Source organism: Dermacentor silvarum, chromosome 8 (genome assembly GCF_013339745.2).
Source record: "Dermacentor silvarum isolate Dsil-2018 chromosome 8, BIME_Dsil_1.4, whole genome shotgun sequence".
In the NCBI taxonomy this organism is placed as follows: domain Eukaryota; kingdom Metazoa; phylum Arthropoda; class Arachnida; order Ixodida; family Ixodidae; genus Dermacentor; species Dermacentor silvarum.
Genome location: NC_051161.1, coordinates 60,443,336 through 60,469,457, shown reverse-complemented (window position 1 = coordinate 60,469,457; position 26,122 = coordinate 60,443,336). Strand labels below are relative to the sequence as shown.

The 26,122-nt window shown below is 47.1% G+C and overlaps 1 protein-coding gene across 1 annotated transcript in view; it reads right to left on the bottom strand.

The window, feature by feature from the left end:
* Positions 1–5,694, bottom strand: part of LOC125947532 (uncharacterized) — a 33,858-nt gene extending 28,164 nt beyond the window's left edge. Inside the window, exons 1-2 of the mRNA XM_049672437.1 lie at positions 5,607–5,694; positions 1,067–1,228 (exon numbers count right to left, since the gene is read on the bottom strand). Of these exons, the coding sequence (XP_049528394.1) occupies positions 1,067–1,099 (33 nt within the window). The 5' untranslated portion in view covers positions 1,100–1,228; positions 5,607–5,694. The remainder of the gene's footprint in view (positions 1–1,066; positions 1,229–5,606) is intronic.
* Positions 5,695–26,122: the final 20,428 nt, after the last annotated feature.

Genomic DNA, 26,122 nt, shown 5'->3' with positions numbered 1-26,122 from the left:
ATATATATATATATATTGTCACGAAGCACTTGGGGAAGTCAGCGTTTGCGACTAGAACGACAAAGCAGTGAGAGGTAGCACAGCCGATCGATCACCGAAACAAGGTTTATCTCTCGTCGTCGTTCTCGCTCCCATAGCCACATACCCACTGCTCCTTATTTCACAGTACAGTTAATATATATATATATATATATATATATATTACTATAACAATATATACTTAAAATGATGCCGCAAAATAATAAAGAAACAGAAATTGAGGCATCAAATCGGATGCCTGATGATGATGTGTAGTGTTTAATGGCGCAAGGGCCAACTATGGCCAAAGAGCGCCATGACATATGGTGATGTGTTCTGAATGTATCATGGATGGAGTGGACACTGGGTTGCAAATGGTAGATAAAAGGTGGCTGTAAAGAGGCCTAAACCAAGTCGCTATAAATTGTGTAAAATATAAGAGTGTTAAAATAATGACAAAGACTAATGATGTGAGCTATGAGCGTAAACGTTCCGTTACAAGGCGATGACATAATAAAGTATATGCAATGGCACTATTGCCTCAAGAGGTCCTTGAAATCAAGGGCTGATAGGCACGCGCTGTAAATTGATTTTGCACTGCAGCTGCAGCCTGCAAGTCGAGGCTGCGCTACATATACGAAAAAATCGGATGCCTGCAGAGTGCATTACTGATCGTTACTGTCAACTGTCTACGCAAAACATAATGACATGACAAGTGAATGCAAAATTTGCTGCTTGTTACTGCCGACTTTTTTGTCACTGTCAGCGAGAATGGCGTCGCGCCCCTTATCGCCGAGGTTATCGGACTGGCAGCACTTCAGAAATACCCGCGGTACAATCGAACACGGCTCTGTACGCGTTAGCGATAGCGTTTAATTGTGTCTAGTTATTTACATCACCGCAGTTTGAAGCATCAGGAAACATAACGTATAAAAAACGAGTTATATTCAACTCACGAACCCGAATATAACACGATGCACGTTGTGAGGCCAACAAATTTGAAGAAAAAAAAAGCTGGCGTTACCTTCGTGCAAGGGTAACTACTTACTTGAGGATCAAAAGTCAACAGGTAACCAGCCATGTTGCTTTCGCGCGTTTGGTTCCGGCCAGCGAGAATTTTAACCGGAGTCACGTAGAAGGGCGACGTTGGGTCTAGTAACTCGTCCCGTTCGGCTGTCCTAACAACGGCAGGAAAAGTAATGTTGACCACCTGGAACGAAATTCACAGCTCACGGTAAGTCTTGTATTTTCTCCGACCACGGAAATCCGGGCTAAAGCAATTCCGAATATTTGGGACATGACTGACAAACCAATTAAATCCGCTGTTTCTACTTTATTACTCGTGAATAAAATGGCTGAAGATAAACTTCGTCATATACACAAAAAAGGAAGCCCTGGCGCTGGAATTCTTTGATAGGAATCGTGCCACGTCGGTTTTGAACTTGGGTCAACTCAATTTTTAAATTGGACAACGTAAATTTTTGGGGTGAGCACCCAAATTTGGGCGGTGGGTCAAGTAAATTTTGGCACTGGGCCAGGTCGGTTTTGAACGTCGATTAACTCAATTTTCAAATTCAGCAAAGTCATTTTTTTTTGTGTGTGTACGGCTTCCGTCCGACGCCGTGGTTGTTCACGAGATTTCGCGGTACAAGTCGCAGCAAGTCTAGCGCCGGAAACGCCGTGCCCATGACGTTAGCGCTTTAAAAAGAAAGTAAAACTGTAGCACGAAAAAGCCCGTGCAGTGCATCTGCAATTTCGCGAATGTGTGGCGGCGGTACAATATAGCCGCAATGTCAGGTTGCTGATTGGCTGAAAGAATGTCACTGGAGGAGCATCACAGGAAGGGCCCTTTGGTAATCGTCAATTTGACGTTTGGTGATGTGGCGCTGGGCCGCCATTGCAGAGATTTTCCGCCGTCATTTGTGATGCGACAAGCCATGCGAATCATACTAATGAGCGGCCATATGCGATGGCGGCCAAGAAGCTACTCTATCGCTGCCTTGCCTGCGTCCTTTGGGACCATGAAAATGTTGTGTTCATAACGCGTGCTCATAGCATTTATACATCGCTCTCGGGTGGTGTTGGGTAGTGCCTCCATTTCCATTTCTTAGACAAGATACCAAGTTTGCGTCACGTTACGAAAGCAAAACGGGACCATCAGCGCCATTCTTTACGCTGCTATCTCACTTTCACCGACTATAGCATAATCCCTCGGCATTCAAAGAAGCCCAAGTCAAACCGGTCCTTCGCGTCTTTCCCCAATTAGATGCACCTTTTAAACTTTTAAAGTTCAGCCAAAGTTCGCTCGTACTAAACTTATGCATCAGTCACCCCTACTCCTTGCCACCGACCATTGGAACAAACTGCCAGCTGAAATCGCTTCCGAGAACAATCACGATGTTTTTTGTTAATGAACTGATGTGCTGGATGCGTACTGATGCATAATAGTGTTATAACGACCTGTATTTTTATCGTGTAATTCAAACTTCTATTTGTATTTTTCAATCTTGTATTTGTTTATCTCAATCTTGTATTTGTAATCTTGTATTTTGTGCAGGGTTTCCTCCTTTTCACTTGCGGTGCTATGTATAATGTTCATTCCTTGCTTTCTTTTTTCATCCCCCCGATGTAATGCCTGTCATACCCCTGACACACGGGCACTCTAAAGTCCTTTAGGCAAGGGACATCTACCAGAAAGGCGTTCAAGTGCGGTGACACGCGACAAAGGATTATCTCTCTCCCGGCAAAGTTCCTTTGCGGGAAAGAAGATCGGGCATCTACTTCTCGAGCGGAAAGGTGTACTCTCGCATACAGCGTGCACAACTCATCGATAAAAGAAAACCTGTTACATAACTACGGTGCCGCGTAAGTATTTTCTTACCTTGAAAATTGTTTTAATATTTAAGCGGTAATGCGATTTGTCGAACAGTGAAGATTTACTCTAGCTATACTCTCAGACGCCCGCACCACCTCGCTGGCGCCGCCATTTTGAATTCCAATTATGCGCATTATAAGCCATCAAAAATGGGGGAAAATATTTTTAGGTTCTACAATCACTAAATGTAATCTACATAAGCAGCTTCTTTTAAATGTTTTCTCTCTTGGTGTTTTAAAAAGCCGCTCTTTTTTTTTTTTTTTTGCGGAGTTAATTTGAGGAACCATCTAAAGAAGTCAGTGCGCGGCCGTGTGTCATCGGCGCAACTCCTATCTGCAAAGGGTCCTTCGGAGTAACAAAAGGGGTTTCCTGTGAAACCCTTTTGTAATACCCTGACCTGTAATACCCTGACCCGTGTGTCAGGGGTATTAAAGCGCCTTTAGAGTACGTGAATAAACATGAAAAATAAAGATATATGTGAAAAATAAATTCCCAGATTTTACGTGCTTAAGCCACCACATGATTATCAGAAACGTAGTGTAGGAATGCGGATTAATTTTGACCACCTGGGGTTCTTTACAAAGCATCAAAATCTAATTAAACACGAGCGTGTTTGCAATTCGCCCCCATTTAAATGCGGCCGCCATGGAAAATGTCGAATCAGCGACCTCGAGCTAAGCAGCGCAACGCCAGAGCCGATGCGCGATCGCATCGGGCGGTTACATCGAAGAAATATTCAATATACAAGGTTTGTTGTTCTCGTAATGCTGGCAATAATAAAAATTAACACTAGGAAAAAATACAGACGGTAATTGGAGAGCGCCGTGCTACTCGAGCACGCAGTCAGAGCGCAAGCAAACAATAGCAAGCTTCCGGTTCAACCGCTGACGGTTCCGGCGCGCGATTTCCCGTTCGCGGGGCCGGTCGCGCTTGCTCTCTGTGCACTTTTATCACAGGGTATCGCCCACGCTGCAAATATCTAGAGCCCGTGACGGTCGCATCGATGACTGACAATTATATCTGAGCATAGACAGTAATTTAAAATATTTTTTCCTCGCCGAATCGACCGAACACGTGAATTAGGTATGCGTGCTGTCACAGTCGCGGGCTGACTTGAATGACGAGTCGCACTTTATTGTTTTCAAGTGAATTCTGTTCGGATCAACGATGTGAGCGATCTTGTAACATTTCAATTGTGAATATCAGATTTGTGCTAGAGCCCGTCGTATACACTAACGCGTTTGTCTTTCTTAGTCCTTGATAAATCGCGTTGAGCAAGCGCCGCACAGCTAAGAACCTTGACTTTCCTTTAAAAAATACCTTCCACACGTTTAGCTTTTCGAACTTTTATACCACTTATAACGTAGATGCTTGGACAAGTTTGTATGACATACTAGGAATTTTATATCATTTTACAGCGAACCTTTATAGTTTTTGCGACGTTTATCATGCTTGTGTTGTTTTCTAAAATAACTTGCTGTCCACGTTACTGATAAAATTTCATGGAACATGCTTAATAACCACACGTTCACCACGCGGTCGGCATGGTTTAACGATGTTTTAACGTAGTATCTCTTTTTGCAACCTCACCAAAACATTTGTTATAAAAGCCTAGAGAAATTTATAACACATTTTAACGTGATCAAAGCTGCAGTCTACCCCTTGTGTTTGGGACACTTTGTGATAGTTATGTAAGATATGGAACGTGAGGTATGCTAGAAGCATTCGTCGACTGCAGTTCACTTCCGCGCACGTTTGAGTCTTTCTTAATATGCTTTCAACGTCTATTTATAAGTAATATTGCAGCTTTGTGATCGTTAGGATAGTGTTTCTCGTCTTGTGCACCTTTAACAAAATATACTAGAAGAATTACGGTCTACGCCTTTTAAATCCTCCCACTACACCTTGCTCATCTTGCACCGAGCAATATGTTAAGGTCGCCATACTATATATGCAAGGTATTCGCTTAAATGTTGTTCCAAGACATTCGTACCAAGAAAAAGTTATGGATTGGAACCTCCTGCCCGCCTCTAACGCCTCCACTACTAAACCATGCATGTTTGATCAAATCAGCCTAGTGAAACTTAGATGTAATAAGTAAAAAAAAATCAGATCCCTATTCCACTACTGTGCAGATGGAAGCTAGAGAAGCTGTGGTGAGTTCTGTCGTTGGCACGAGCAGAATTCACTTGAGAACAAGAAAGTGTGATTCCTCATACCTAATAACTTATACCTAATTCACGTGTTTGGTCGATTCGGCTAGAAAAATATTTTAAAAACTGCCTATGCTCAGATATTATGGTCAGTCATCGACGCGACCGTCACGGGCTCTAGATATTTACAGCGTGGGCGATACCTTGTGACGAAAGTGCACAGAGAGCAAGCGCGACCGGCCCCGCGAACGGAGAATCGTGTGCCGGAACCGTCAGCGGTTGAACCGGAAGCGCCGAGCAGACGGCGTTTCCCATGAGCCTTTACGAGTTTCCGCCTCACCTATAGCAAGTACGTTACTAGCACAGGCGACCAGTCAGTTACAAACGGCGCTTATACACGAACAGTCATCCGCGCTCGTACAATACTCGTGCCGAAAGTGAAAGTATAGGACGTGTTGGGCTTTGCTCTCAGGCTGCACAAGGTGCCAGGATTGACTTTATTACACAAGTGCTAGACCACGAAAAAGTACTTGAGGTTTGTGGTAGAACGCTTTACTTACATTATTTATGACGTCAGCCGTCAGTCCAGGACTCCAGGTTCCGTTCGGATAGAGAGCTCCATATGTAAGCCGAGAGGGCAAGTGGTAACTGTACCTATGAAGTGCGAGCGCATGCAAGCAATTGTAAGATGCCTGATGAACAAAGACAGTCAGCGTGCAGAAATGAATGGATCTGCTGTTACGTGGATCCATACGTTACGAGAGGTACGGGAACCGATACCCAGCACATCCACTAATTAAGTTACGAGCGAATGTTTATTTACCACTATTTAATTTTGTAAACAAAATATGGGCGATACAGAAACCCAGAAGGTGTCATTGTCCACGTGACCTCTCCTTAACTTTTCCCACATTTAAGAAAAACGCCAGAAGGTCTCTGCCGTATCCGGCTCCGGGACAACATATATCAGCTCGTCGTATGGTCTCCTAGCATAAAAGTAACCATTGATGTGCGTCTTGCAAATGTGACCTCAGTGATACGTGGTAAAAAAATGACCAAAAGGCGGAAATGGCGGAGAGCTTTCTCGCAGTCCTTCTTAGAATACGTTTTGCAATCTGCTGAAGCGCACTGCGCAAGGACGAGAGAGGTGTCATAGTCTTAGAGTCCGAAACGGGGAAAAGAGGGTGAAAGCGCTAAAGTTTTAGCTCGTCCGAAATGGTTTAGATGTAATCCTTGCACGTATGTTTTTCGCACGTTCATTGTATTTTGAAAGCGTGACTTCGCGTAAGTCATAATTGTGGTCGTGAACAGTTAGCGCCATAAGAGAGTGAGCATAGCGACACTGTAGTTTGTATCGTAGTTTTCTCATTCAATGACATTGAGAATTACAGAACGAGGACATTTTTAAGGATATCATCTATTTTTATTCGAAGTCTGCAATTCGCAAAGATATTGGAATGGAAATTTATGAGTAGCTATAACAGGTTTTTTTTTTTTAGCTGTGCCAAATTTTTGAAAATTGCGTGTGGCAGATAGCACAGTTCTAACTCTTAGGCTGAGGAGCTCTCAGCCTAACATTATTTAATGTGGCACTGGTCGACCTGGTGAGTGTACTTCCACCTCGCATCCACATCAGTGCATATGCAGATGACATCTGCATCTGGGCTTCTGGTACAACGCGCCCAACACAACGTGCGAGATTACAACGTGCTCTGTCATCTACTTTACTACACATACGGCGTCAGGGCTTGCTCTTAGCTGCTGAAAGATGTGCTGTGGTTGCATTCACGCGTAAATCTGTCTGCCGCTACTCGATCTCCATAACGGTGTTATAAAAAAATTTATAAAATTAAAATCAAATTTTATTTCACATCCAATACATGATAGGCGGCACAGACAAAAAGCCAAAATCACCTTATGTCTACCTTATGTCTCCAAAATACCTTATGTCTCCCACCACAGATTCTTGGGCATTATCACTGACCGCGGTTTGTGATGGTCGAGACACGTTAATACGCTGAAGCACAAACTTAATCTGTTTTGCCATCTTCCTCGCTTCGTAGCAGGCATGAAATGGGGCCCCACGGACTTTTACCTTACTACGCTACGACTTTTACAGTCTCTATTTGTAGCCTACATTTGCTACAGCCTCGCGATAGTCTCAAACTTGAGCATTTCCTGCTTACGCATATGAGAGAGCGTTCAAGCGCAGGCACTCAAAATATGCCTTGGCTTGGCACGGCGTGCCTCCAACAAGGGCACAATTGAGGAAGCCCGCGTATGCCCTTTATCGGTTTACCTGTCCCACGTCGGTGCTGCATTAGCGGCCGGACAGCTGTTTCACAAGTGCCCTCCGCTGACATCTACCCTACATAACATCAGCCTATGCCCTTCCATATCACCCCGTCAAACCATCGCAGGTGATGGTTCAACCTTCGGTATTACTGCATGTCCCCGGCATACATCTAGTCAGAATACCAGACCTATGTTCATGTGTACACTGACGGATTCGTGTCAACAAAGGCATCGACAGCAGCTTTGGTGATACCCGCCCAGCAGATGACTCAAGGTTTCATTCTAGATCATAATTCTAAATAAACCGCTGCAGAGCCTGTGGCTATTCCGGAAGCGATTCGCCACATCTGCGGGGAATTACGTCAAGAGGGGTGCATATTCACGGACCGAAAACGCGGGCTGCAAATTTTGGCATGCTTCCTGTGCCACACCGCATATCAGGCACTGGCACTGCAGATCACCGAGCTCCTTTCATACGCTCAAGAAAAACACCACGGAATAGTGTTCCAGTGGTTCCCGGGACACTGTGGGCTCAGTTGGTAATGAGCTGACCGATGCTTAAGCAAGGCGCGCCCTCAGCAATGGCCTGCGAACTGTAGTGCCATTCTCCATGCCGGACATCACGTGCCTCTTGTCGAAATTGATGATGAGGGCTACGGGAAGATACCAGGCCCAACCAGACGATCGTCACGTCCGCATTAAAATGCTGGATCCCGATGTGCACTTTTCTGTTCTGCGTGGAATTCCACGCCCTCAGACCTGCCTGATACAGAGACTACGATTAGGCGTCGCTTTCACGCACAAGTACTTGCACATCATTGGACAGGCAGACTCCCCGGACTGTTCAGTGTGTGGCGTTGTAGAGACTATAGACCATGTGCTCGTCGTGTACCCTGTGTATGCGCGCGAAAGACTGACATTGGCAGCTGCCTTGAGGGATTTAGATAACAGACCACTGTCGGAGGACCTCCTGCTAGGCGCGTGGCCGGAGAGTTGGCAGACGATAGAGGCAATGCGTGCCCTTTCACGTTTCTTAGGCGACACGGGCTTGGGCTCGTGCTTGTGATGGTAACATTTATGCGATGTGTTCTTTCACCTCGTTTCTCCCATTATCATCCCCCATTATGACCCTCTTTCTTCCCCTCTTCCCTTCCCTTACGTAAAGTAGCAGGCCAGATACTCCATTTTCCGGCCGACATCTCTACATTTTTCAATAAAAATGCTACTACTTCTGCTTCTTCTCTTGAGCTAAATTACTCGATGAGGAAGCCATTACTTCGACGAGTGATCAAAATGCTTGATTCAATGATTCACCAAATTACACTAATTAACTTTCTAATTATTTACCTTATGGCGTATGTATTAATTTACGAATTGTAGTCAGTGAGTTCTCAAGGCGTATCCACTTGGAACAAATTCTCCGGACTACACCAGTTTTGAGATATCCATTTTCAATGCGTCCTACGAAATGCATTGGCGTTACAGCTAACTTTGTACATCACTGCATAAAACAGCGTTTTCTTTAGAAAAGTGGAACAACACTGCATTTTTACAGCAAGTTTGACGCCTCATATCTTGAAATCTGGGCATTCCTCAGACTTCGTTCCAAGGGGATATGCCGTGCGAACTCACTGGCTACAATTCGTTAATCTAAATATGTGCATTAAAGTAATTTATTAAAAAAGTCGCAATCCCGCCCGAAGGGGAAGCATCAATTGCGATAGCAAATTAGTAGAGAGCTATACGAAGCAAGGATAGTAGTTTAAAGGGTCATACAAAGTTGTAAACTTTCGCTTAGTAACTACTAAATAGACAAGCACGGTGTCACGCGCGCACAGGTAAACATGGACTCCTCTCACTCGATGACCGCGGAAACGCGCTGGGAAGACGCAGGTGTGAGAAAGCGCGCCAGCAGTCCCGGGCAATTTGACCTTCGCGCTGTCTCTCGTCTCGCTTCAACGCGAACTGAACGTCGAAAGCACAGCGCATACGAAGCTACCAGCACTCGGTGCATGCACTTTGTCTCCATCGCAGATCGCTTTGAAGATGAGGCCCACGCTGGCGCACACTTCGCGCACATCGCAAATCGCTTTCAAGATACGGCGCCCGTGGGGCCACGCGGCCGCGCTGTGAGCAGCAGACAGAGCAACACGCACCCCCCTCCCTCTCCGTCGCCTCACCCCCACGCCTCACGCGCGAGACAGAGCACGCGCTTCCGTCCTTCGCTCCTCGAACAGGCCGGACGTGTTTCGAGCGAGCTCCTCAACACCGACCCACCACCAAGGCCAGGAGCAGGGAAAGCAGCGTCCGTCTCGGCTCCCTTTTTTCCTCGACCTGGCGGCCGGCCAATGACTCCGAGTTCGTCGCCGTTTTTACGAGACGTTCACCCCTCCACGATAGCCTAGCTCTCCGGCATGAACGGAGGATCGGAGCGAGACGCAGCTGGCGTCGGCGGCGCGCATAGCTGGCGTGAGCTGCACACCAACATCGCCCGTCGTCATCAACAACTCTCGCCACCTACCATATCAGCATCATCACCGCCGCATCCATCCAAGAAATCACCGAAACCTCCACCATTGCCTGCCAACGACTACAAAATCATTGTCAGGATCCGGGGCGGTCTCGACTGCAGCAAAATTCACTCCTGCGTCCTACGCCAGATCATCCTCAAGGCGGCCGGCCTACCAATCAACGAGCACACTGCTCAAGACCAACTTCGCGTCAACGAAATCAGCAATACCATCCTGGTGAGCACTCCGAATATGGACCGGGCCGACTCCTACAATACCATCCGCACCCTCAACTTCAACGGAACCACCTACGAGGTGGCCACCCACGTAGCTGACCCCTCGGACACCTGTCGCGGCGTCATCCTCCTACCCATCGACTCACCCGAGCAAGCCATCCTCCCCACCCTCATCAGCTACAATCCTGACCTCACAGTAGGATCCGCCAGGCGATTGGGCAACACCGAGTCCATCCTGATTACCTTCCAAGGGAAGCGCGTCCCCTACTACATCAACTACGAGGGTTGTGCCCTCCGCTGTATCCCTTACCGGCAGAAGATCGAGGCTTGCACTCGCTGCCGCAAAGTCGGCCATCGCCAGGACGTGTGCCCGTTCTCCACAGACACACGCTGCCCGAATTGTGGAACTCTCGACCCCTCCATGGACCACGACTGCAAACCGGTGTGCATCGTCTGTAACGGTGCACACCCTACGGGCTCCCAGCTGTGCAAGCAGCGCTACAAGCCCCAACAGACTCCCTCCAAGGCAAGGAGCCAACAAGCACCCTCATTCCCGGCCATAGATCCTGCTCAAGCCCGCGCCAGGAGTAGCAGCAAGACCCCAGGGCCACACTCTACCTCCCAGGGCGAAGCCTGGCCCGCCCTACCACCACCACCGCCGCCTCCCTCAAAGCAAGCAACACCCCCACCCCAGGTAAGCTGGGCTAGGGTAGCCTCCACCTGCTCCTCGCCATCTCAGCCCTCCAATCTCGAAACATCTCTCCTTCGAGAGAACGCCACTCTCAAGGAGGAGATTCGCCAGCTAAAACTGTCGCTTCAGTCCACCCAGCCACCCTCCCCCTCCCAACCTTATAGTCTCCCATCATCGCAACCTCTCACACCATCACTCCCATCACCTACCCCTACGTCTAACGACCCACCCTCTCCCATGGATGTTGCTCCTGAATCTCAGCCACCTACGACACCCTCTCCCCCCAACAAACGCAAAACCCCCGATACGCCGCGCACGGAAGATCGCCTAGACGATACCCTCCTTGGGTTTAACGATAGAATAACCACTCTTGAATCCAAAGCCCACCAACTACAACAAGACTTCATGGCCTTCCAACAAAGCTGCACCGCGCAATTTGTCGCCCTTAATGACAAACTAGACCGCTTTCTTGAGTACGTCATGGCACAACTAGCCACTCTCACCCAAGCCATCACTCCACCCCCAACCAACTCCCCACCCGCACTCCCGAGTGATGGCGAGTAGTCCTGCCCGCTCCGAACTCGTAGTCTGGCAATGGAACTGCAGAGGGTTTGGCCGTAAGAAAGCCAGCTTTCAGCAGTACATTGCCAGCTGCAACAATCCGCCTGCCGTCATCGCCTTACAGGAAACCCATGGAACCGTGCAATTCCCTAGTTACAATATCATGCAAGCAAAATGCAACACCAAACCTAATACAGCCGTACTCATACTTAAACATCTGACCGCCACCCACTCTAAATTCGAAGACGTTGACATAGAGCATGACTTTATCGAAATTCTTCCTCGCAAAATTCGCACTCCGGCGTTATACATTTTGAACGTTTACAGTCGCCCTAAAGACAAACATCACAAATTCGACAAACTATTCGATCATGCCCTCTCCGCTGCCGGTAAACACCCCCTCCTAATTCTAGGAGACTTTAATGCCCCTAACCAATTATGGGGTCATTCCAGCAGTACACCCAAGGGCAGAGCCCTCTGGGCACACATACAAAATCACCGCCTTACACTCCATAACGACACTGACATACCCACACGACTTGGTAACAGCGTTTCCAGGGATACTTCCCCCGACCTAACACTCACACACAGAATCCAGCACGGCAACTGGACTAACTTACAAATCAACCTCGGCAGCGATCATTACATCATCCAAACAACCTTACTGTTCCGCCACAAAGTCCTCGCACCAAAGCCCCTCAATCTCACTAAATGGGACCAGTTCCGCGATGCAAGGCAAATGTCCGCCCCTGCCGACATTGCCGACATCACGGAATGGGTCCAACAACTCCACGCCGATACACAGGCACACACCACAACCCTCCCTCTTGACACACCGCTCCCCACAGTCGATGCCAGGCTCCTACACATGTGGGAAGCCAAGGCATCTCTCCTGAAACGCTGGAAAAAGCGCCGCCACAATCGAAGGTTGAGACTTAGAATTGCTCAGCTCGATCTCCAAATTCAGACATATGCCACCCAGCTGACTAACCAACAGTGGGGCCAAATATGCGATAGCATGCACGGTCAGCTTGGTAGTAAGCGGACGTGGCAACTATTACGACACCTCAGAGATCCCACCACCTCACGCACACAACACAACCATCATATAAGCAAACTCTTACACGCTCACAAAGACAACTTAAAGGGACTCTTTGCTGAGCTTCGAGAAAAACACCTTCCCCCCGCACGTCGTTTCTCCATTCCCCACTACATCGGCATACCTAATCCGGACCTTGCTACACCGATCACCGAAGCCGAGGTGCGCCACGCGTTGGCTAACCTCCGCACGACCTCCGCTCCTGGCCCCGACCAGATAAATAACAAAATTCTCCGAAACCTGGACGACAATTCTGTCAAGGCACTCACAACATACTTCAACCACTGCTTCGACACTGGCACCCTTCCATCCTCGTGGAAGGATGCCAGAGTCATCTTTATTCCCAAACCCCACAAACCCGTAAACACGTCAAACCTCAGACCAATCTCACTCACCTCATGCATTGGCAAAACTTTCGAACACATTATCCTCAACCGCCTCAATAAATATATTGAGGACAACAACCTCTTCCCACCAGAGATGGTGGGATTCCGCCGCTCCCTGTCGTGCCAGGACGTTATGCTTCGCTTGAAGCACGACATATTGACACCCAACCCTACTCACGACACACAAGCAATTCTAGGTCTTGACCTTCATGGCGCTTTTAATAATGTGGATCATTGCGTCATACTTCGGGAGCTAAACCTTCTTGGGGTAGGCGAAAGGATCCACAATTACATTGCCGCATTCCTCTCCAACCGCACCGCGACAATATTTATTGGCGCGGAGCAATCCTCTACCTATCACCTTGGGAGCTTTGGCACGCCCCAGGGGTCCGTGCTATCTCCCCTGCTCTTCAATTTCGCCATGCTCCACCTTGCACGCTCCCTTAAGACCATCCCAGGACTGAACTTCTCCCTATACGCGGACGACATCACCCTCTGGGTCACAGGTGGCTCAGACGGTGAGATTCAAGACGTACTGCAGGCCGCCGCCGATAAGGTGGAGGCCATAGCGGGACGCATGGGTCTCGTCTGTTCCCCCGAGAAATCTGAAATCCTTCTCCTTCCTGCCCCCACCGGCAACCGTAGACACACTCCCGACATCCACATCCTCCTCGGCAACAAACATGTCCCCAGGGTAGACAAGCTCAGGGTTCTCGGTCTGCATATTCAGAGCAATCGACACAACACGCACACCCTCCAGACACTCCAATCCACCATCGACAACACTCTCAGACTGCTCGGCCGCGTGTCCAACCGACACGGCGGTCTGCGGGAAAATGATCTTCTCCGACTAATACACGCCTTTGTCATCACAAAGGTAACTTACACACTCCCATACTTACACCTTCTCAGAAAGGAGACTGACAAGGTCAACACCCTCCTTCGCAAAATCTATAAATTCGCCCTAGGCCTCCCACTACGCACGTCCACAGAACGGCTCATGCAGACCGGTACCTTCAACACACTCGACGAGCTCGTCGAAGCCCATCTCACCTCCCAACAAACCCGCCTTTCCAAATCGAAAACCGGACGACACATTCTCAACTCCTTAGGCATTTCTCCACCATCTCTGAGTCACCCCAAACACACCATTCCACACCACATACACGCGAATTTACACATTCCACCACTCCCTAAAAACATGCACCCTATACATCACATCCCACGCAGGAGGCAAAGGGCCAAGGCCCTACACAGAAAATTCTCCAATTCAACCGACGTGCTCTATGTCGACGCCGCCGAATATAGCACTGGCTCCAAATATGTCCTCTCAGTAATAAATTCGCACGGCCAGTTAGCTACGGCCGCCTCTGTCTATGCTTCTTCTCCGGAGGAGGCGGAGGAGGCGGCCATAGCCCTGGCTTTCGCTATTCCAAATTCCTCCGTCATTGTCAGCGACTCAAAAACAGCCATCAGCAATTTCGGAGCGGGCAGGGTGTCAAGACAAGCCCTTTCCCTAACCCTCTCTCACCCTCCCACACAAGACGTAGGCCTGATTTGGACCCCAGCACACGCGGGTCTCGCCGGCAACGAGGTGGCTCACGCCAGCGCCCGAGGATTAACGGACCGGGCGCGGGCATTAGGTGAGTCGCAAATCGTTGCTTTCGAGAGGCCGTTTTCCGCGAGAGATCGCCTTCTCACATTCCACGACATCTGTGCACATTATACACTCGATCGTCTCACATTTCCTCCCTTGGCACGTAATTCTCCACGTAAACGCGAGATCCTCTGGCGGCAGCTACAGACTCGCACCTTTCCCTCCCCTCACTTTCTACACGTCATTCACCCTTCTCTCTACCCTTCCCCGGCCTGCCGCTTCTGCTCAGCGGCCAAGGCCAATCTCGACCACATAATGTGGGGATGCCCTCAACACTCATTGCCCCCTCCCCTTAATAATTTAATTACTAGTGAGGAGCAGTGGGGGGCTGCCTTGCGCAGCTCCAGGCCCGACGTTCAGGAGGCCATCCTGGGGTGGGCTGAGAGGGTAGCGGAGGACTACCTCGAGTCTATTGTGTCCTTCCCCCCTCTACCCCGCTGCCCCTTTCCTTGTAAAAAGGATAAATAAAGTTGTTACTACTACTACTACTACGCGCTTCCGGCCTGCCTTCCTCAGTCGTGTGCACTACATTGAGCCGCGATTGCCGACTCACCCTAGTACGCTTTCACTTCACGCACAGCGTAGGGCGCGCGTCGTCGATTTTATCACCGTTGGGCTTTATACGGAACCTCACGACGACGGCGACCACGATGCCAAATGTGGTTGATCCCTCTTATATAGGAATCAGTATAGAACACGAAAGTGAAACGTGTCTTCACAGAAGTAGTGTAATGTTTATTGCACATTGAGCCGCTTCCATATGCACGACGGTTGCTCATGGTCATCGACGTTGGTAGTCGTGATGGAGGAGACGTGCCACCAGGCGTCAGCGTGGGTGCATCAACGCCTAAGGGCGCTTTAGCCACAAAACACCAATAGACATTATATATCAATGTGCAATAAACATTACACTACTTCTGTGAAGACACGTTTCACTTTCGTGTTCTATACCAATTCCTATATAAGAGGGATCAACCACATTTTTTTCTGGTACTTATTCAATTAAGCATTTTGATTTTCCGTAGAAGTAATGGCTGCCTCAACGAAAAATTTCGCTGGAGGGTTAGAATTGTGCCAACTGTCACAGACAGTGTTTGAAATTTTGGGGCAGCTAAAGAGACGGCGTAACTGTAGTAACTGTAGTTTCAGAAACCATATCTGAAAGTTCAGGTGTCCAATTCTTGGCCAAACCCCCGGATTGGGTACGAGCCATGTGTTCAGGATATCATCATCATCATCATCATCATCAAGGAGATAAGATGGACACCAGTTTCATAGTAAAGCTTTAAGTCTATTGTGTCCTTTTAACTACGAACGCTACATTGTTTTGGCGCAGTCGACAATCGACTGCATCAAGTGGGTGACATATTTCCTTGAGGAGACCTCCGTAGAGAAGATCATCTTTTCGTGATTCGAAACTCAAGATGAAACAGCGGTGGAACTACCTCGTGAACTTAACTCGGCAGAACTCGTGAACCTGGTTTTGGTCCATGCACACTGCTGAACTACGTCGGAAGGGTTCTGTGAAAGTGAACTTGCGTCTGGCGACCTTCAACGAGCTAGTTCTTCAACCGATGCGTTAAATTATAGTGACTGTAGCAAACAGGACATTCATTTAGGGTTTTGAATTTTTTAGCAATAATTGCCGACAATTGGAAAGTAAAAATAATAAGTAATAATGGACGCGAATTTACAGTGACGCTCAGATGGCTATTTAGACACTTTACCAAAGGCTTTGTAACCAAAAGGGCTGCCCACCTGATCGGTGAGATGGACAGCCAAGAGATCGAAATCTGCTACTTTCCTGCACACATGGGGTCTGTCGATCCATCTCGTAAGAATTTAAACGAGATGGCTAACGCAGCTGCACGAGGACTTAGTATCCGTGCACTACGCGACCAGGACCACAATAATGTGCAAGAGGAGAACAGGAACCGATTACTTACATATAATGAAGTCACGAAGCATTACTACATGAACAGAAGGGAATTCCCAGTGCCACACGCTGAGCTCAATAGAGCTCAAGCGGTGACTCTGAGATTGCTACAGACAAGAACTTATTCGAGTCCAAACTTTATTCGAAATCTTTATCCAGTAAGAGAGGTACCAATCAACTGCGAGAAGTGTAATGGCATCATTACTGTGGATCATGTGCTTTGGCAGTGTCCTGTAGCTTTCACATACTGTGACAAGAAAAGAGACTGGTGGCGACGAGTCCTTCACAGTGGAGTTCTTTTAGATTAAGTACAGGCTGTCCAGAAGGCCCGCGACACGGCGGTAAGGTTAAACCTTACTGTCCCGACGTGGGAGGGGCCTGCGTCAACCTAAGGGTTGATCTTCAGGACCTGAATAAAGTTCATTATACCATACCATACGATCTTTATAAACCTGTAACGCTGCGCCAAAAACAGATATCGGAGTTCTGTAGACTGAATCCATTAGAGCATCTAAAGCTGACAAACTTGGTACATAAATTTACGGCATGAGTGAATTTGTTACAATGTTTACAAATGCTTTGAAACAGTCCTGATGACAAAGTGGTGCCACATCTCAGAGCGGTGTACAGTTCATCAGTTTTGTCCGCTTTAGATGTATTATTAGCCATAGAGTATAGAATTGTGATAACGTTTTTTTTTTCCTTGCTTAGTTACCGAGTTGTACACTTTGTTTTGTTTTTATTTAAAGTTTGCAATTTTTAGCAATTTTTAATACAAAGTCAACGTTCAGAAAATTACGGGGGATGGTTAGAACTTGCGAAGAATGTGAAGGCGAAAGCCTAGTTGGAAATTCGAGCTGCTCTAGCCTCTTCCGCCATGGCGTACTTTCTCGGTCTTCCCCGCCCGCTACTAGGGCCTGGTGCGTCATCACCCATAGTGATGTGGAATGAAGCTCTGATCACACGCGGCGACGAATACAAGGCGCGAGCGTGCTGCGAGCGTGCTGCCGCCGTTTCAAGAACGTTCTACGGACGCCGCCACTGACATTTCCCTCCTCCTCCCAAGCGCCACCACCACCCTTGCCCTCGACGCCCCTACTGCGCTGCTGCTGACATTTCCCTCCTCATTCTCAGCACCGTTGTTGTCCTTTCCCTCAACGTCCCCGGCGCCATCTCTAACATTCCCCTCCTCCTCCCCTGCGCCGCTGTTGCCTTTTCCCTCAATTCTCCGACAGCGCTCTGTCGCCCTTTCTCAGAACCCTCCTCCGGCACTGCTGTTTCTCTTTCCCGGCGTGCTCCGTATTTCTGTACCTCGCAACGCTTCATTGAAACCGATATCTAAGGATCTCGCCTTAATATTACAGTCTGCTTCAAGCAGTCACTAGATTGTGACTTCGTGTTTTAAACGCAACAAAGTTCATTTTTGATGCAGTATAGTTGCCAAAAAATGATTTCTCCTTTCCCCAATATTATTGCGGCAGCAATTATATGGACACTCCAAACGCATTTCTGCCATCCCCTTGGTCGTGGACGTGGACGTCGCTCTGAGGTTTCGTATCAAGTCGAAACACGGTAACATCGTCGCCGCGCGCCCTACGCTGTTTGTGCGAGGGAAAGCCTGCGACAGTCAGCTGAAAATCGCGGCTCAATCTAGCGCGCGTGACGGAGAAAGGCGAGCGGAAGCGCGCTTCTGTCGCGCGTGAGGCACATGCGCGAGGGCTGCTCACGGCGCGGCCGTGCAAGCTCAGTATGTTGAAAACGATCTGCGACGTGGTAAAAGTGCGCTCCCTCGTGGACCTCATCTTCAAAGTGATCTGCGACCTAGGCGAAGTGCAACTAGCGCCGGTAGCTTCGTATGCGCTGTGCTTTCAACGTTTAGTTCGCGTTAAAGCGAGAGACGGCACGAACGTCAGTTCGCTCGCTACTGCTGCCGCGCCTCCTCACTCCAGCGTTTTCACAACGAGTTTCTGTGGTCATCGAGCGAGATGTTTTCATGTTTACCTGTGCACGCGTTACACCGTCCTTGGTAATTTAGTTAGTAAGCGAATGTTTACAAGTTTATACGGTCGATAAAACTACTATCTTTAGTTTTTTTTTATACATTTTTTAGAGAGGGGCCGCCGAGCTAAAGCTTCCTCTTAAAACGTTGCCTCAATCTCACAGCGCATTCTTGGTGTTTCGCTTGGCAAGCGTCACGACGTCCACTGGAGCACCACAATGCCGCCACCGCGGTCGGGAATCGACCCCGCGACTTCGTGTTCTGCAGCAGAACCCCATATCCATTGCATGCACCACCGTGGTGGGTGGCCGGCGACTTAATTTGCTTGAGGCAAACGTCATGTGCATATGGCACGACGGAACTTTATCTTTATTCTTTACTATTGTTCAACGCCCAGGTGTACTTCCGTTGTGATTTCCAAATGATTAAACAGTTATAGTAAGCGCAGCTTTACGTTCGCTTGAATTAAAAAGGAAAAACAAATTCCGCAATGCCAAGCAGCAAGTTACTCACGTGCAGTTGAGCAGTTGTTTCAGAGCCGAGAAAAAGTCGTCTGTAATTCCTGTCACATGAATAGTCTTGTTGATTACCTTGAGGTTAGCGACGATGGGTACCTGAAAAGAACACATTCCACGACTAAAAGAAACACATTTAAAGATTTCAAGGCTTTTTGTTGGTCACTGTATCAACCACGAATTTCGTTTGTTTCTTTCAGTTGTTTCTTTTTTTTTTCTGCTGCACCTGTAATACCTACACAAAATACCACAGAATACAACCTAGATTCTGTACCACATCTCTCTGAGCACGCACAAGGCGCCAATTTCACCAATTCGGTGAGCTTTAGCCTGTAGGTCGCTCCGTTACTAGCCACCAGGTAATGACGAAAAGAAATTGCTCAAAATTGCGTACAAGAGGTCAGGATCGTGAACGCAAGGGCTGGAGCTCTCCGTCCAGGCGCCTCACATTCGGTGCTTATTGGGATATTAGTTCTGCAGACCCACAGAGAGCAAGTGCAAGCTTTTCCTCTTAGTGTGTCATCTAAGTACATTCTGTTGAAATAAGTCATGGTAGTGTTCACTTACTTTGACAAAATATTGGGCGGTGCGGATATTCAAAACTTTTGAATAACGAATCAAAATTCATCCTATTCGATTAGTTCTTTCAATCGAATAATTACTATATATAAATGCGAATAGCTTTCGAATAACAGAAATAGTCAATTCTGAGATAAATTTCCTTCCCGGCTGTCATAGTAGACGTATAACACGAGAGCATACGTAGTGGAGCATGCATATAAAGGTGCCTCATCGAACATTTTCAAACATGTCAAGAAGTGCCTGTGCCAGATAGCGCACTTCTAGTCCATGAGCTGGTCTGCTCGAAGAGGCGGACATTACTTGCACAAAAAATTGAAATGCATAGTCGAATAAATATCGCAAATTCAGTAATTAAGTTTTAACTAATTACCTTATGAAACATATCGCAATCTACAAATTTTTGCGGGTGAGCCTGCAAGGCATATCCACTTAATTAGTATCACAAAATTACTAAGGTCCCTTATGCTACAACTAGGACGACTTGAAGGCGAAAGCCCTGGCGCCGCTAGCTCAATGACACGACGACCACTTTTTTGCTGAGTCATATTCCCTCTGAACCTTTGCCAAGTCAATTTGCAAGTCATCCTTATTTCACCAAACTTGGACCGTGACTCGGCAATTGCATCACCACTCTGAAACCACAATTTACGGTCATTCTTGCAAGCCACCATGTTTTTTTGCAAGTCACCCTTCCTATGATTCTCCAAGCTCTAACCGTGACTCGGCACTTATTTTTGCTAAGTCACTCTCACTTGGGCCCTCAAATCTTTCAGTTAATATTTTTGAAAGTCACTCACCAACTCCATTACTCCTTGAATCACTCTTAATTCACACTGGATTTACACTTGAGTCATCATATCACTGCTTGGTTCACCTTCATTCAACATTCATCTCGGTTTTTCTTCCATCACACTTGGTTTGCTCTATTACTTCAAATTTCCAATTTTCATCACTCTTCATTCACCCTTTCACCACTTGATTCACCTTCATTCACTCTTAATTCACTCTCATTTACTCTTCATTATCTTAGCTTACTCTATGTCATTATTGCCATTCGTTTGACTCATATTACCCAACTAAACCCCCTTAATTCCTCTTCAAATCACTCTTAATTCACCTCATTCACCTCTCCGTATACCCATTTTTATCATTACCATCACAAGCGTACTTACACCCATTACTATCATTAATTCTCGGTTCCTGCCAACTTTCTGTGTTTTTCGACCCGTTTTTCCGCTCCGTCTTGCTAATTATTATAATTAATTTATTGACTATCATGATCATTTATCGATACTTATATTCCTCATGCAATTATCTATTGATTGATATCTATTTTTATGGGGTTTGTAATTACGTTACGGAGTTATCAATTATTGTATATATTTTTCTGATCTTTGTAACCACATTTTGAAGGTCACCTCAAAACTAGACATACGAGTATAAGGCTTTCCCCTTAATAATTTTGTAGTTGACACCATTTACGAAATATGCGCCATCAAACTTGTGGTAAAAATACACTGTCATTCCACATAATTTCTTAACAAAACATCGTTTTATGCATTGAAGCAAAAAAGTAACTGGAACTCCAACGCATTTCTCCGCAGAGTTCCGAAATTATTATCTCGAAACTGGTGCCATCCTGAGAATTCGTTCCAAGTGGATCCTCCTTGCAAACTCCCCGGCTAGAAAATAATAAATTTCAATACCTGCCATAAGGCAATTAGTTCATAACTTATCTAGTGTATTTTCGGTAAATAGTCGTTTATGAATTTCAATTTTTTCTGCAAGTAATATCCGCCTCTTCGAGTACACTAGCTCATGCACTCGAATTGTGCTATCGGCCACAGGCAATTTTTTTTTTGCAAGTGTTCGCTGAAACACCAGGCATGTCATTCAAGGAACCAGACATATCCGGCTATATCGCTATCATGCGCACTCCATAGTGAATCCTGAATATGCGAATAAATTGGGCCGGTATTCAAAAAAACTGTTCGTAAAACCATATTCCAACCAATCGTGATTGTGGAATATACACTCAAGGCGACAGGCCAATGACGAAGAGCACTTAACGAACAAAACGCTTTGTGAGGTTGGCCTAATTTTCCTGTTTCTCTATATTTGAACTTTTAATAAATAATGCTTCATATAACGTTAAGTTTAATGGCAGGAACTCGCTAAAGTTGTCCATAAACTAAGATGCCCATGTCACTGGTGACAACGGCACTCTTAATTAGTCGAAAACTATTCGAAAACTATTCGAAATTTATTCGACATTCGATTAGATTCGTTTCTGGCACATGCTATTCGTATTTGATTCTATCTCAAAAATTGCCACTCGTGGCCCCTACGAATTGTCTTTCACCTTTCCTACTTCTGCGCTGGCCTGCTTACTTATTTCTTCAGTATTTTCTGCTATCATTGCCCGAAAACCCTGCTAGTGTTTAATTTGCATCGCATTTTTTTTTCAGTAGTCGTAGCTCCTGTTAACACATGTATTGTACGATGACGTGGGTATCAAAAAGGGATCATAGGCCATTTGAACTGTTCTGGTTTAAGAGCAAGATGATTACGGTGTTTCAGTCCTTTTTCACCGACGCATGCAACGGAGCAAGTATGTGGTGCTTTTCCCACCCCTTTTTGGTGTATTTGGTTTTCTTTCTAAGTCTCTAATATTCGCATGCCAAACATCTGCAAATGTTGTAGACATGCCTGTGTAAATCACTGACCCCCCACAAGCACTGCCTTTCCGAACACTTTTACGAAACCATTGTCATCATAGCTGCTTTAAGGCAGGTTAAATATTTTTGCCGCATTCCTTCGCTGTATAATAGCTCACAGTTGGCCAAACTCTTACGGTTGAAATTCGTCCGCGCGAATTGAAACGCAATTTCCGGAAACGTACCGGCAAAATTCCCACGCGCAGATGACAATGCATTGTGGTCGCTGTTGCCAAAAGCCCAAACACTTCAGGTTTGCTTCCGGGAGCCTAGACCTCGTCCTTCGCAGCCGCACTACGCTTGAGATACCACGTTTGGGATAGTAATATTCAGAATAGTTATTTAATCGAAGCGGCGTTATATACTCTTCACGTATCACATTAATTCACGCTCCAGAAGCAAATACATTGTTTACCGAGGTGGTAATACACACCATGTCAGGTGAGGCCCACTATATGTATAATGTATTCGGGAAAGATGAAACAAGCGTCCACCCTTACAGAATAATCTTTTGCTGGGCTATTGGCATCCGGATACACAATGCCCCCTGTCTATGGCCATTTTCTGTTTACCCGGTAACCAGACACTCAGTGTCTTATAGTGGACATAAATCACACATGCCAAAAAAATATTATCTTTATTTATGGACCACCTCGACAGCGAAGCTATTAGTGCTACTGCAAGCGCTCGAACACATTACATGCGTGTTTTTATGGTGTACTGAAAGCACTTGATAATTCACTAAATTCACATTCACGAACATTTTGAAGTGTGTGGTCTTATCAGGAGCTAGATTTTTATTGCTAAGCACTCGTTTATTGACAGTTCTAAGGTGAAACACTTGCAAAGTTTGGCTGCTGCCATTAAAAAAACTGACAGTACGAATTTTAGACTCGCAGACGATATATCGAGAACACGTTAATTTGTACCATTATGCCAAGAGGGACGTGCACCCTTTGTTTGAAGTGTGTAAGTTAATTACAGCATGTACGACAGACCTTTGCTTTGTAATTTCTACAAGTACGACAGACCTTTGCAAGCTTGTGTTGCAAACCACGCAGGAAGTTTACTAAATATCCTGAAAGAACAAAACCTGCCCTAAAGTTCACATATTGAAGGAATGAGGGTGCATTGTTTGAGTGATATAGGTGGACACAATTGTAAAAGCGTCAGTTAACTCATATACCGTTGCAAAAACAATATATTCATTGCCAATTTCTGGAAGGCGTTATACGGCCGCTACCACCTGTTTCCCAGCATCCTCCGAGAACTGTACGTCAAACCGAGTCTACGTTTGGTGAAAATAGTGCACAAGTAAAGTTTAATGCACCGCGAAGCTTTAAATGTTTGCCTTTTCTGGCCTAAAAGTGACCGCTCGAAATTATTACTGAACCACCATTTTCGCCCTATCTTCGTGCGTTATAGGAGGTTCGTAGTTTTCCGTCGCCAGCGCCGCCACCCCGGCCGCCCGTCATCTGCCCCCGCAACGCCCCGAGGAAAACGGACACGTGGCGCGCCCCCGACCGTCGGCCGCTGTGCTACCACTGCGGAGAAGCAGGCCATGTCTATACCACCGATGCCCATACCGTAGGATGGGACTACGAAGATTTAGCGTGAACGCACCGTGCCCGCGACAAGAGGAACGACCACGGGACATCACCGACTACCTGGCCGCAACTAAGTGGAAACCGTGACGACCTTCCTGTTCGACGTCACCTGGCCGCTACCTTTCGTCGCAGGGACGACCGTACACTGCCCCGCCCCTTAGCCGGACAGTTAGCCCATATAAAGCATCAACCGACGGAGGTGTGGCTGCCGTTCATCGAAATGCCGAAGATCATTCGCCACCGAAGACGACGCTTCAAGACCCAACTCGACGACGAAGCAACGACATGCCTCCATCCAGACGAAACATCGAAGCCAAGATGATATCACGTACAGAAGACCTGACTACTAGACGGGACTATATATGTATACAGCGGAATAATGTGACAGCCAAGACCCAGCTGCAATGCAAGTCAAAGTAAGACCGACCTCGACGTGCTTATCGGCGGCCACGTAGTCACAGCTCTTGTAGACACAGGATCCGTCATCAGTGGATCATTCGCCACCAAGTTGAAGGAGATGAAGACTGCGTGGGACGCCCCTCAAATCCGGACAGCCGAAGGACACCTGATAACGTCGAGTGGAATCTGCACGGCAAGAATTACCGTCCATGACCGGACCTATCCTGCGACCTTCGTTATTCTCCAGGAGTGCTCTCGAGACGTAATTCTCGGCGTGGACTTTCTGAACCAACACGTCACAATCATCGAGCTGAAGTCCAAGTCGATAACGCTATCTGAATACCAAGCGACACTGCCAGAGGGCTCTCCGAGTCACCATGCTTTGAGTGTGCTCGAAGACCACGTCAGCATCCCGCCTCGCTCCACTATCATCATTTCCGTCGGCGCCGAAACACCCGCAGACGTAGAAGGCGTCGCCCAGGGCGACCAACGTCTACTGCTTGACCGTGAAATTTGCGTCCCAAGAGCAATCACCCGGCTGCACGGAGTAAAAGTTAAAGTTATGCTAACAAACTTCAGCCAAGAATACAAACACCTCAACGAGGGCACGACGATCGCATACACCGAGGAAATTGTGGAGACGAGCAATGTGTTTGTCCTCTCGGATTCTTTCACATCTACCTCGACCACCATAGCTCCAGAACCAGGCTTCGACATATATCCGTCTCCCCATGAGTAAGCAGCAACAGCTCAAAAGTCTTCTCTGTCGATACAAAGACAGCTTTTTGACGTCATCGAGGATTCAACAAACACCAGTTGCAAAGCATCGCATAATACCCGAAGAATGCGCTCGATCACTCCATCAGAGCCCGTACCGTGTTTCGACGCGGGAACGAGAAGCCATAAAGCAACAAGTCAGTGAAATGTTACTGGAAGAAATCATATAGTCTTCGAGGATCCCTTGAGCTTCTCCTGTAGTCTTGGTGAAGAAAAGGGGTGGAAACCTGCGGTTCTGCGTCTATTATTGTAAGCTGAGCAAAATAAAACAGAAGGACGTATACCCCCTCCTACAAATAGACGACACATTGGACAGGCTTTGCAATGCTAAGTACTTCTCGTCGATGGATCTGAAGCCTGGCTACTGGCAAATATACGTGGACGAGAGGGATCGCGAGAAGACCACCCTCATCACGCCGGACGGTCTCTGCGAGTTGCAGGTGATGCCTTTCGGGTTGTGCTCGGCGCGTGCAACATTCTAGCGTGTGATGGACATGGTGTTAGCAGGGTTGAAGTGGCAGACCTGTCTCGTCTACTTGGATGACGTGGTCGTCTTCGCCGGGAATTTTTACAATCACCTTAGGCGGTTTGGTGCAGTACTAGAGGCGATCATCAGGGCTCATTCTAAAGACGGCAAAGTTCCGCTTCGCTTACGATGAGCTTCTGTTTCTGGGCCACGTCATCGGCAAATCTGGAGTCCGTCCTTATCCACAGAATACATCTGCCATCGCTAACTTTCGTCATGATTTACGGATTTTATTGGTGCAAGGGCCAGATATGGCCAAAGAGCGCGAATCAAAAGAAAATGAATAGATTGTCGATGGTAGAATATGGCAAATGTCAGAGTTGTGAATCATAATCGTGAATGGTACATGTAACTTGGCTGTAGAGAATCCTAAAATGTGTCGCCGCAAAGTGCGTAAAATGTACAGGTATTAAAATAATGGAAATGACTAGTGGTGTATTCTATGAACATAAAAGTCAGATTACCAAGGGATTATGTACTAAACGTGCGAGTAAAAGTAACACTCGTGCCTCACCAGTGATCCCTTGACCACAAGGACTAGGAGGCATAGGCGTGGGGGGGGGGGGGGGGGGGCACTTGCACC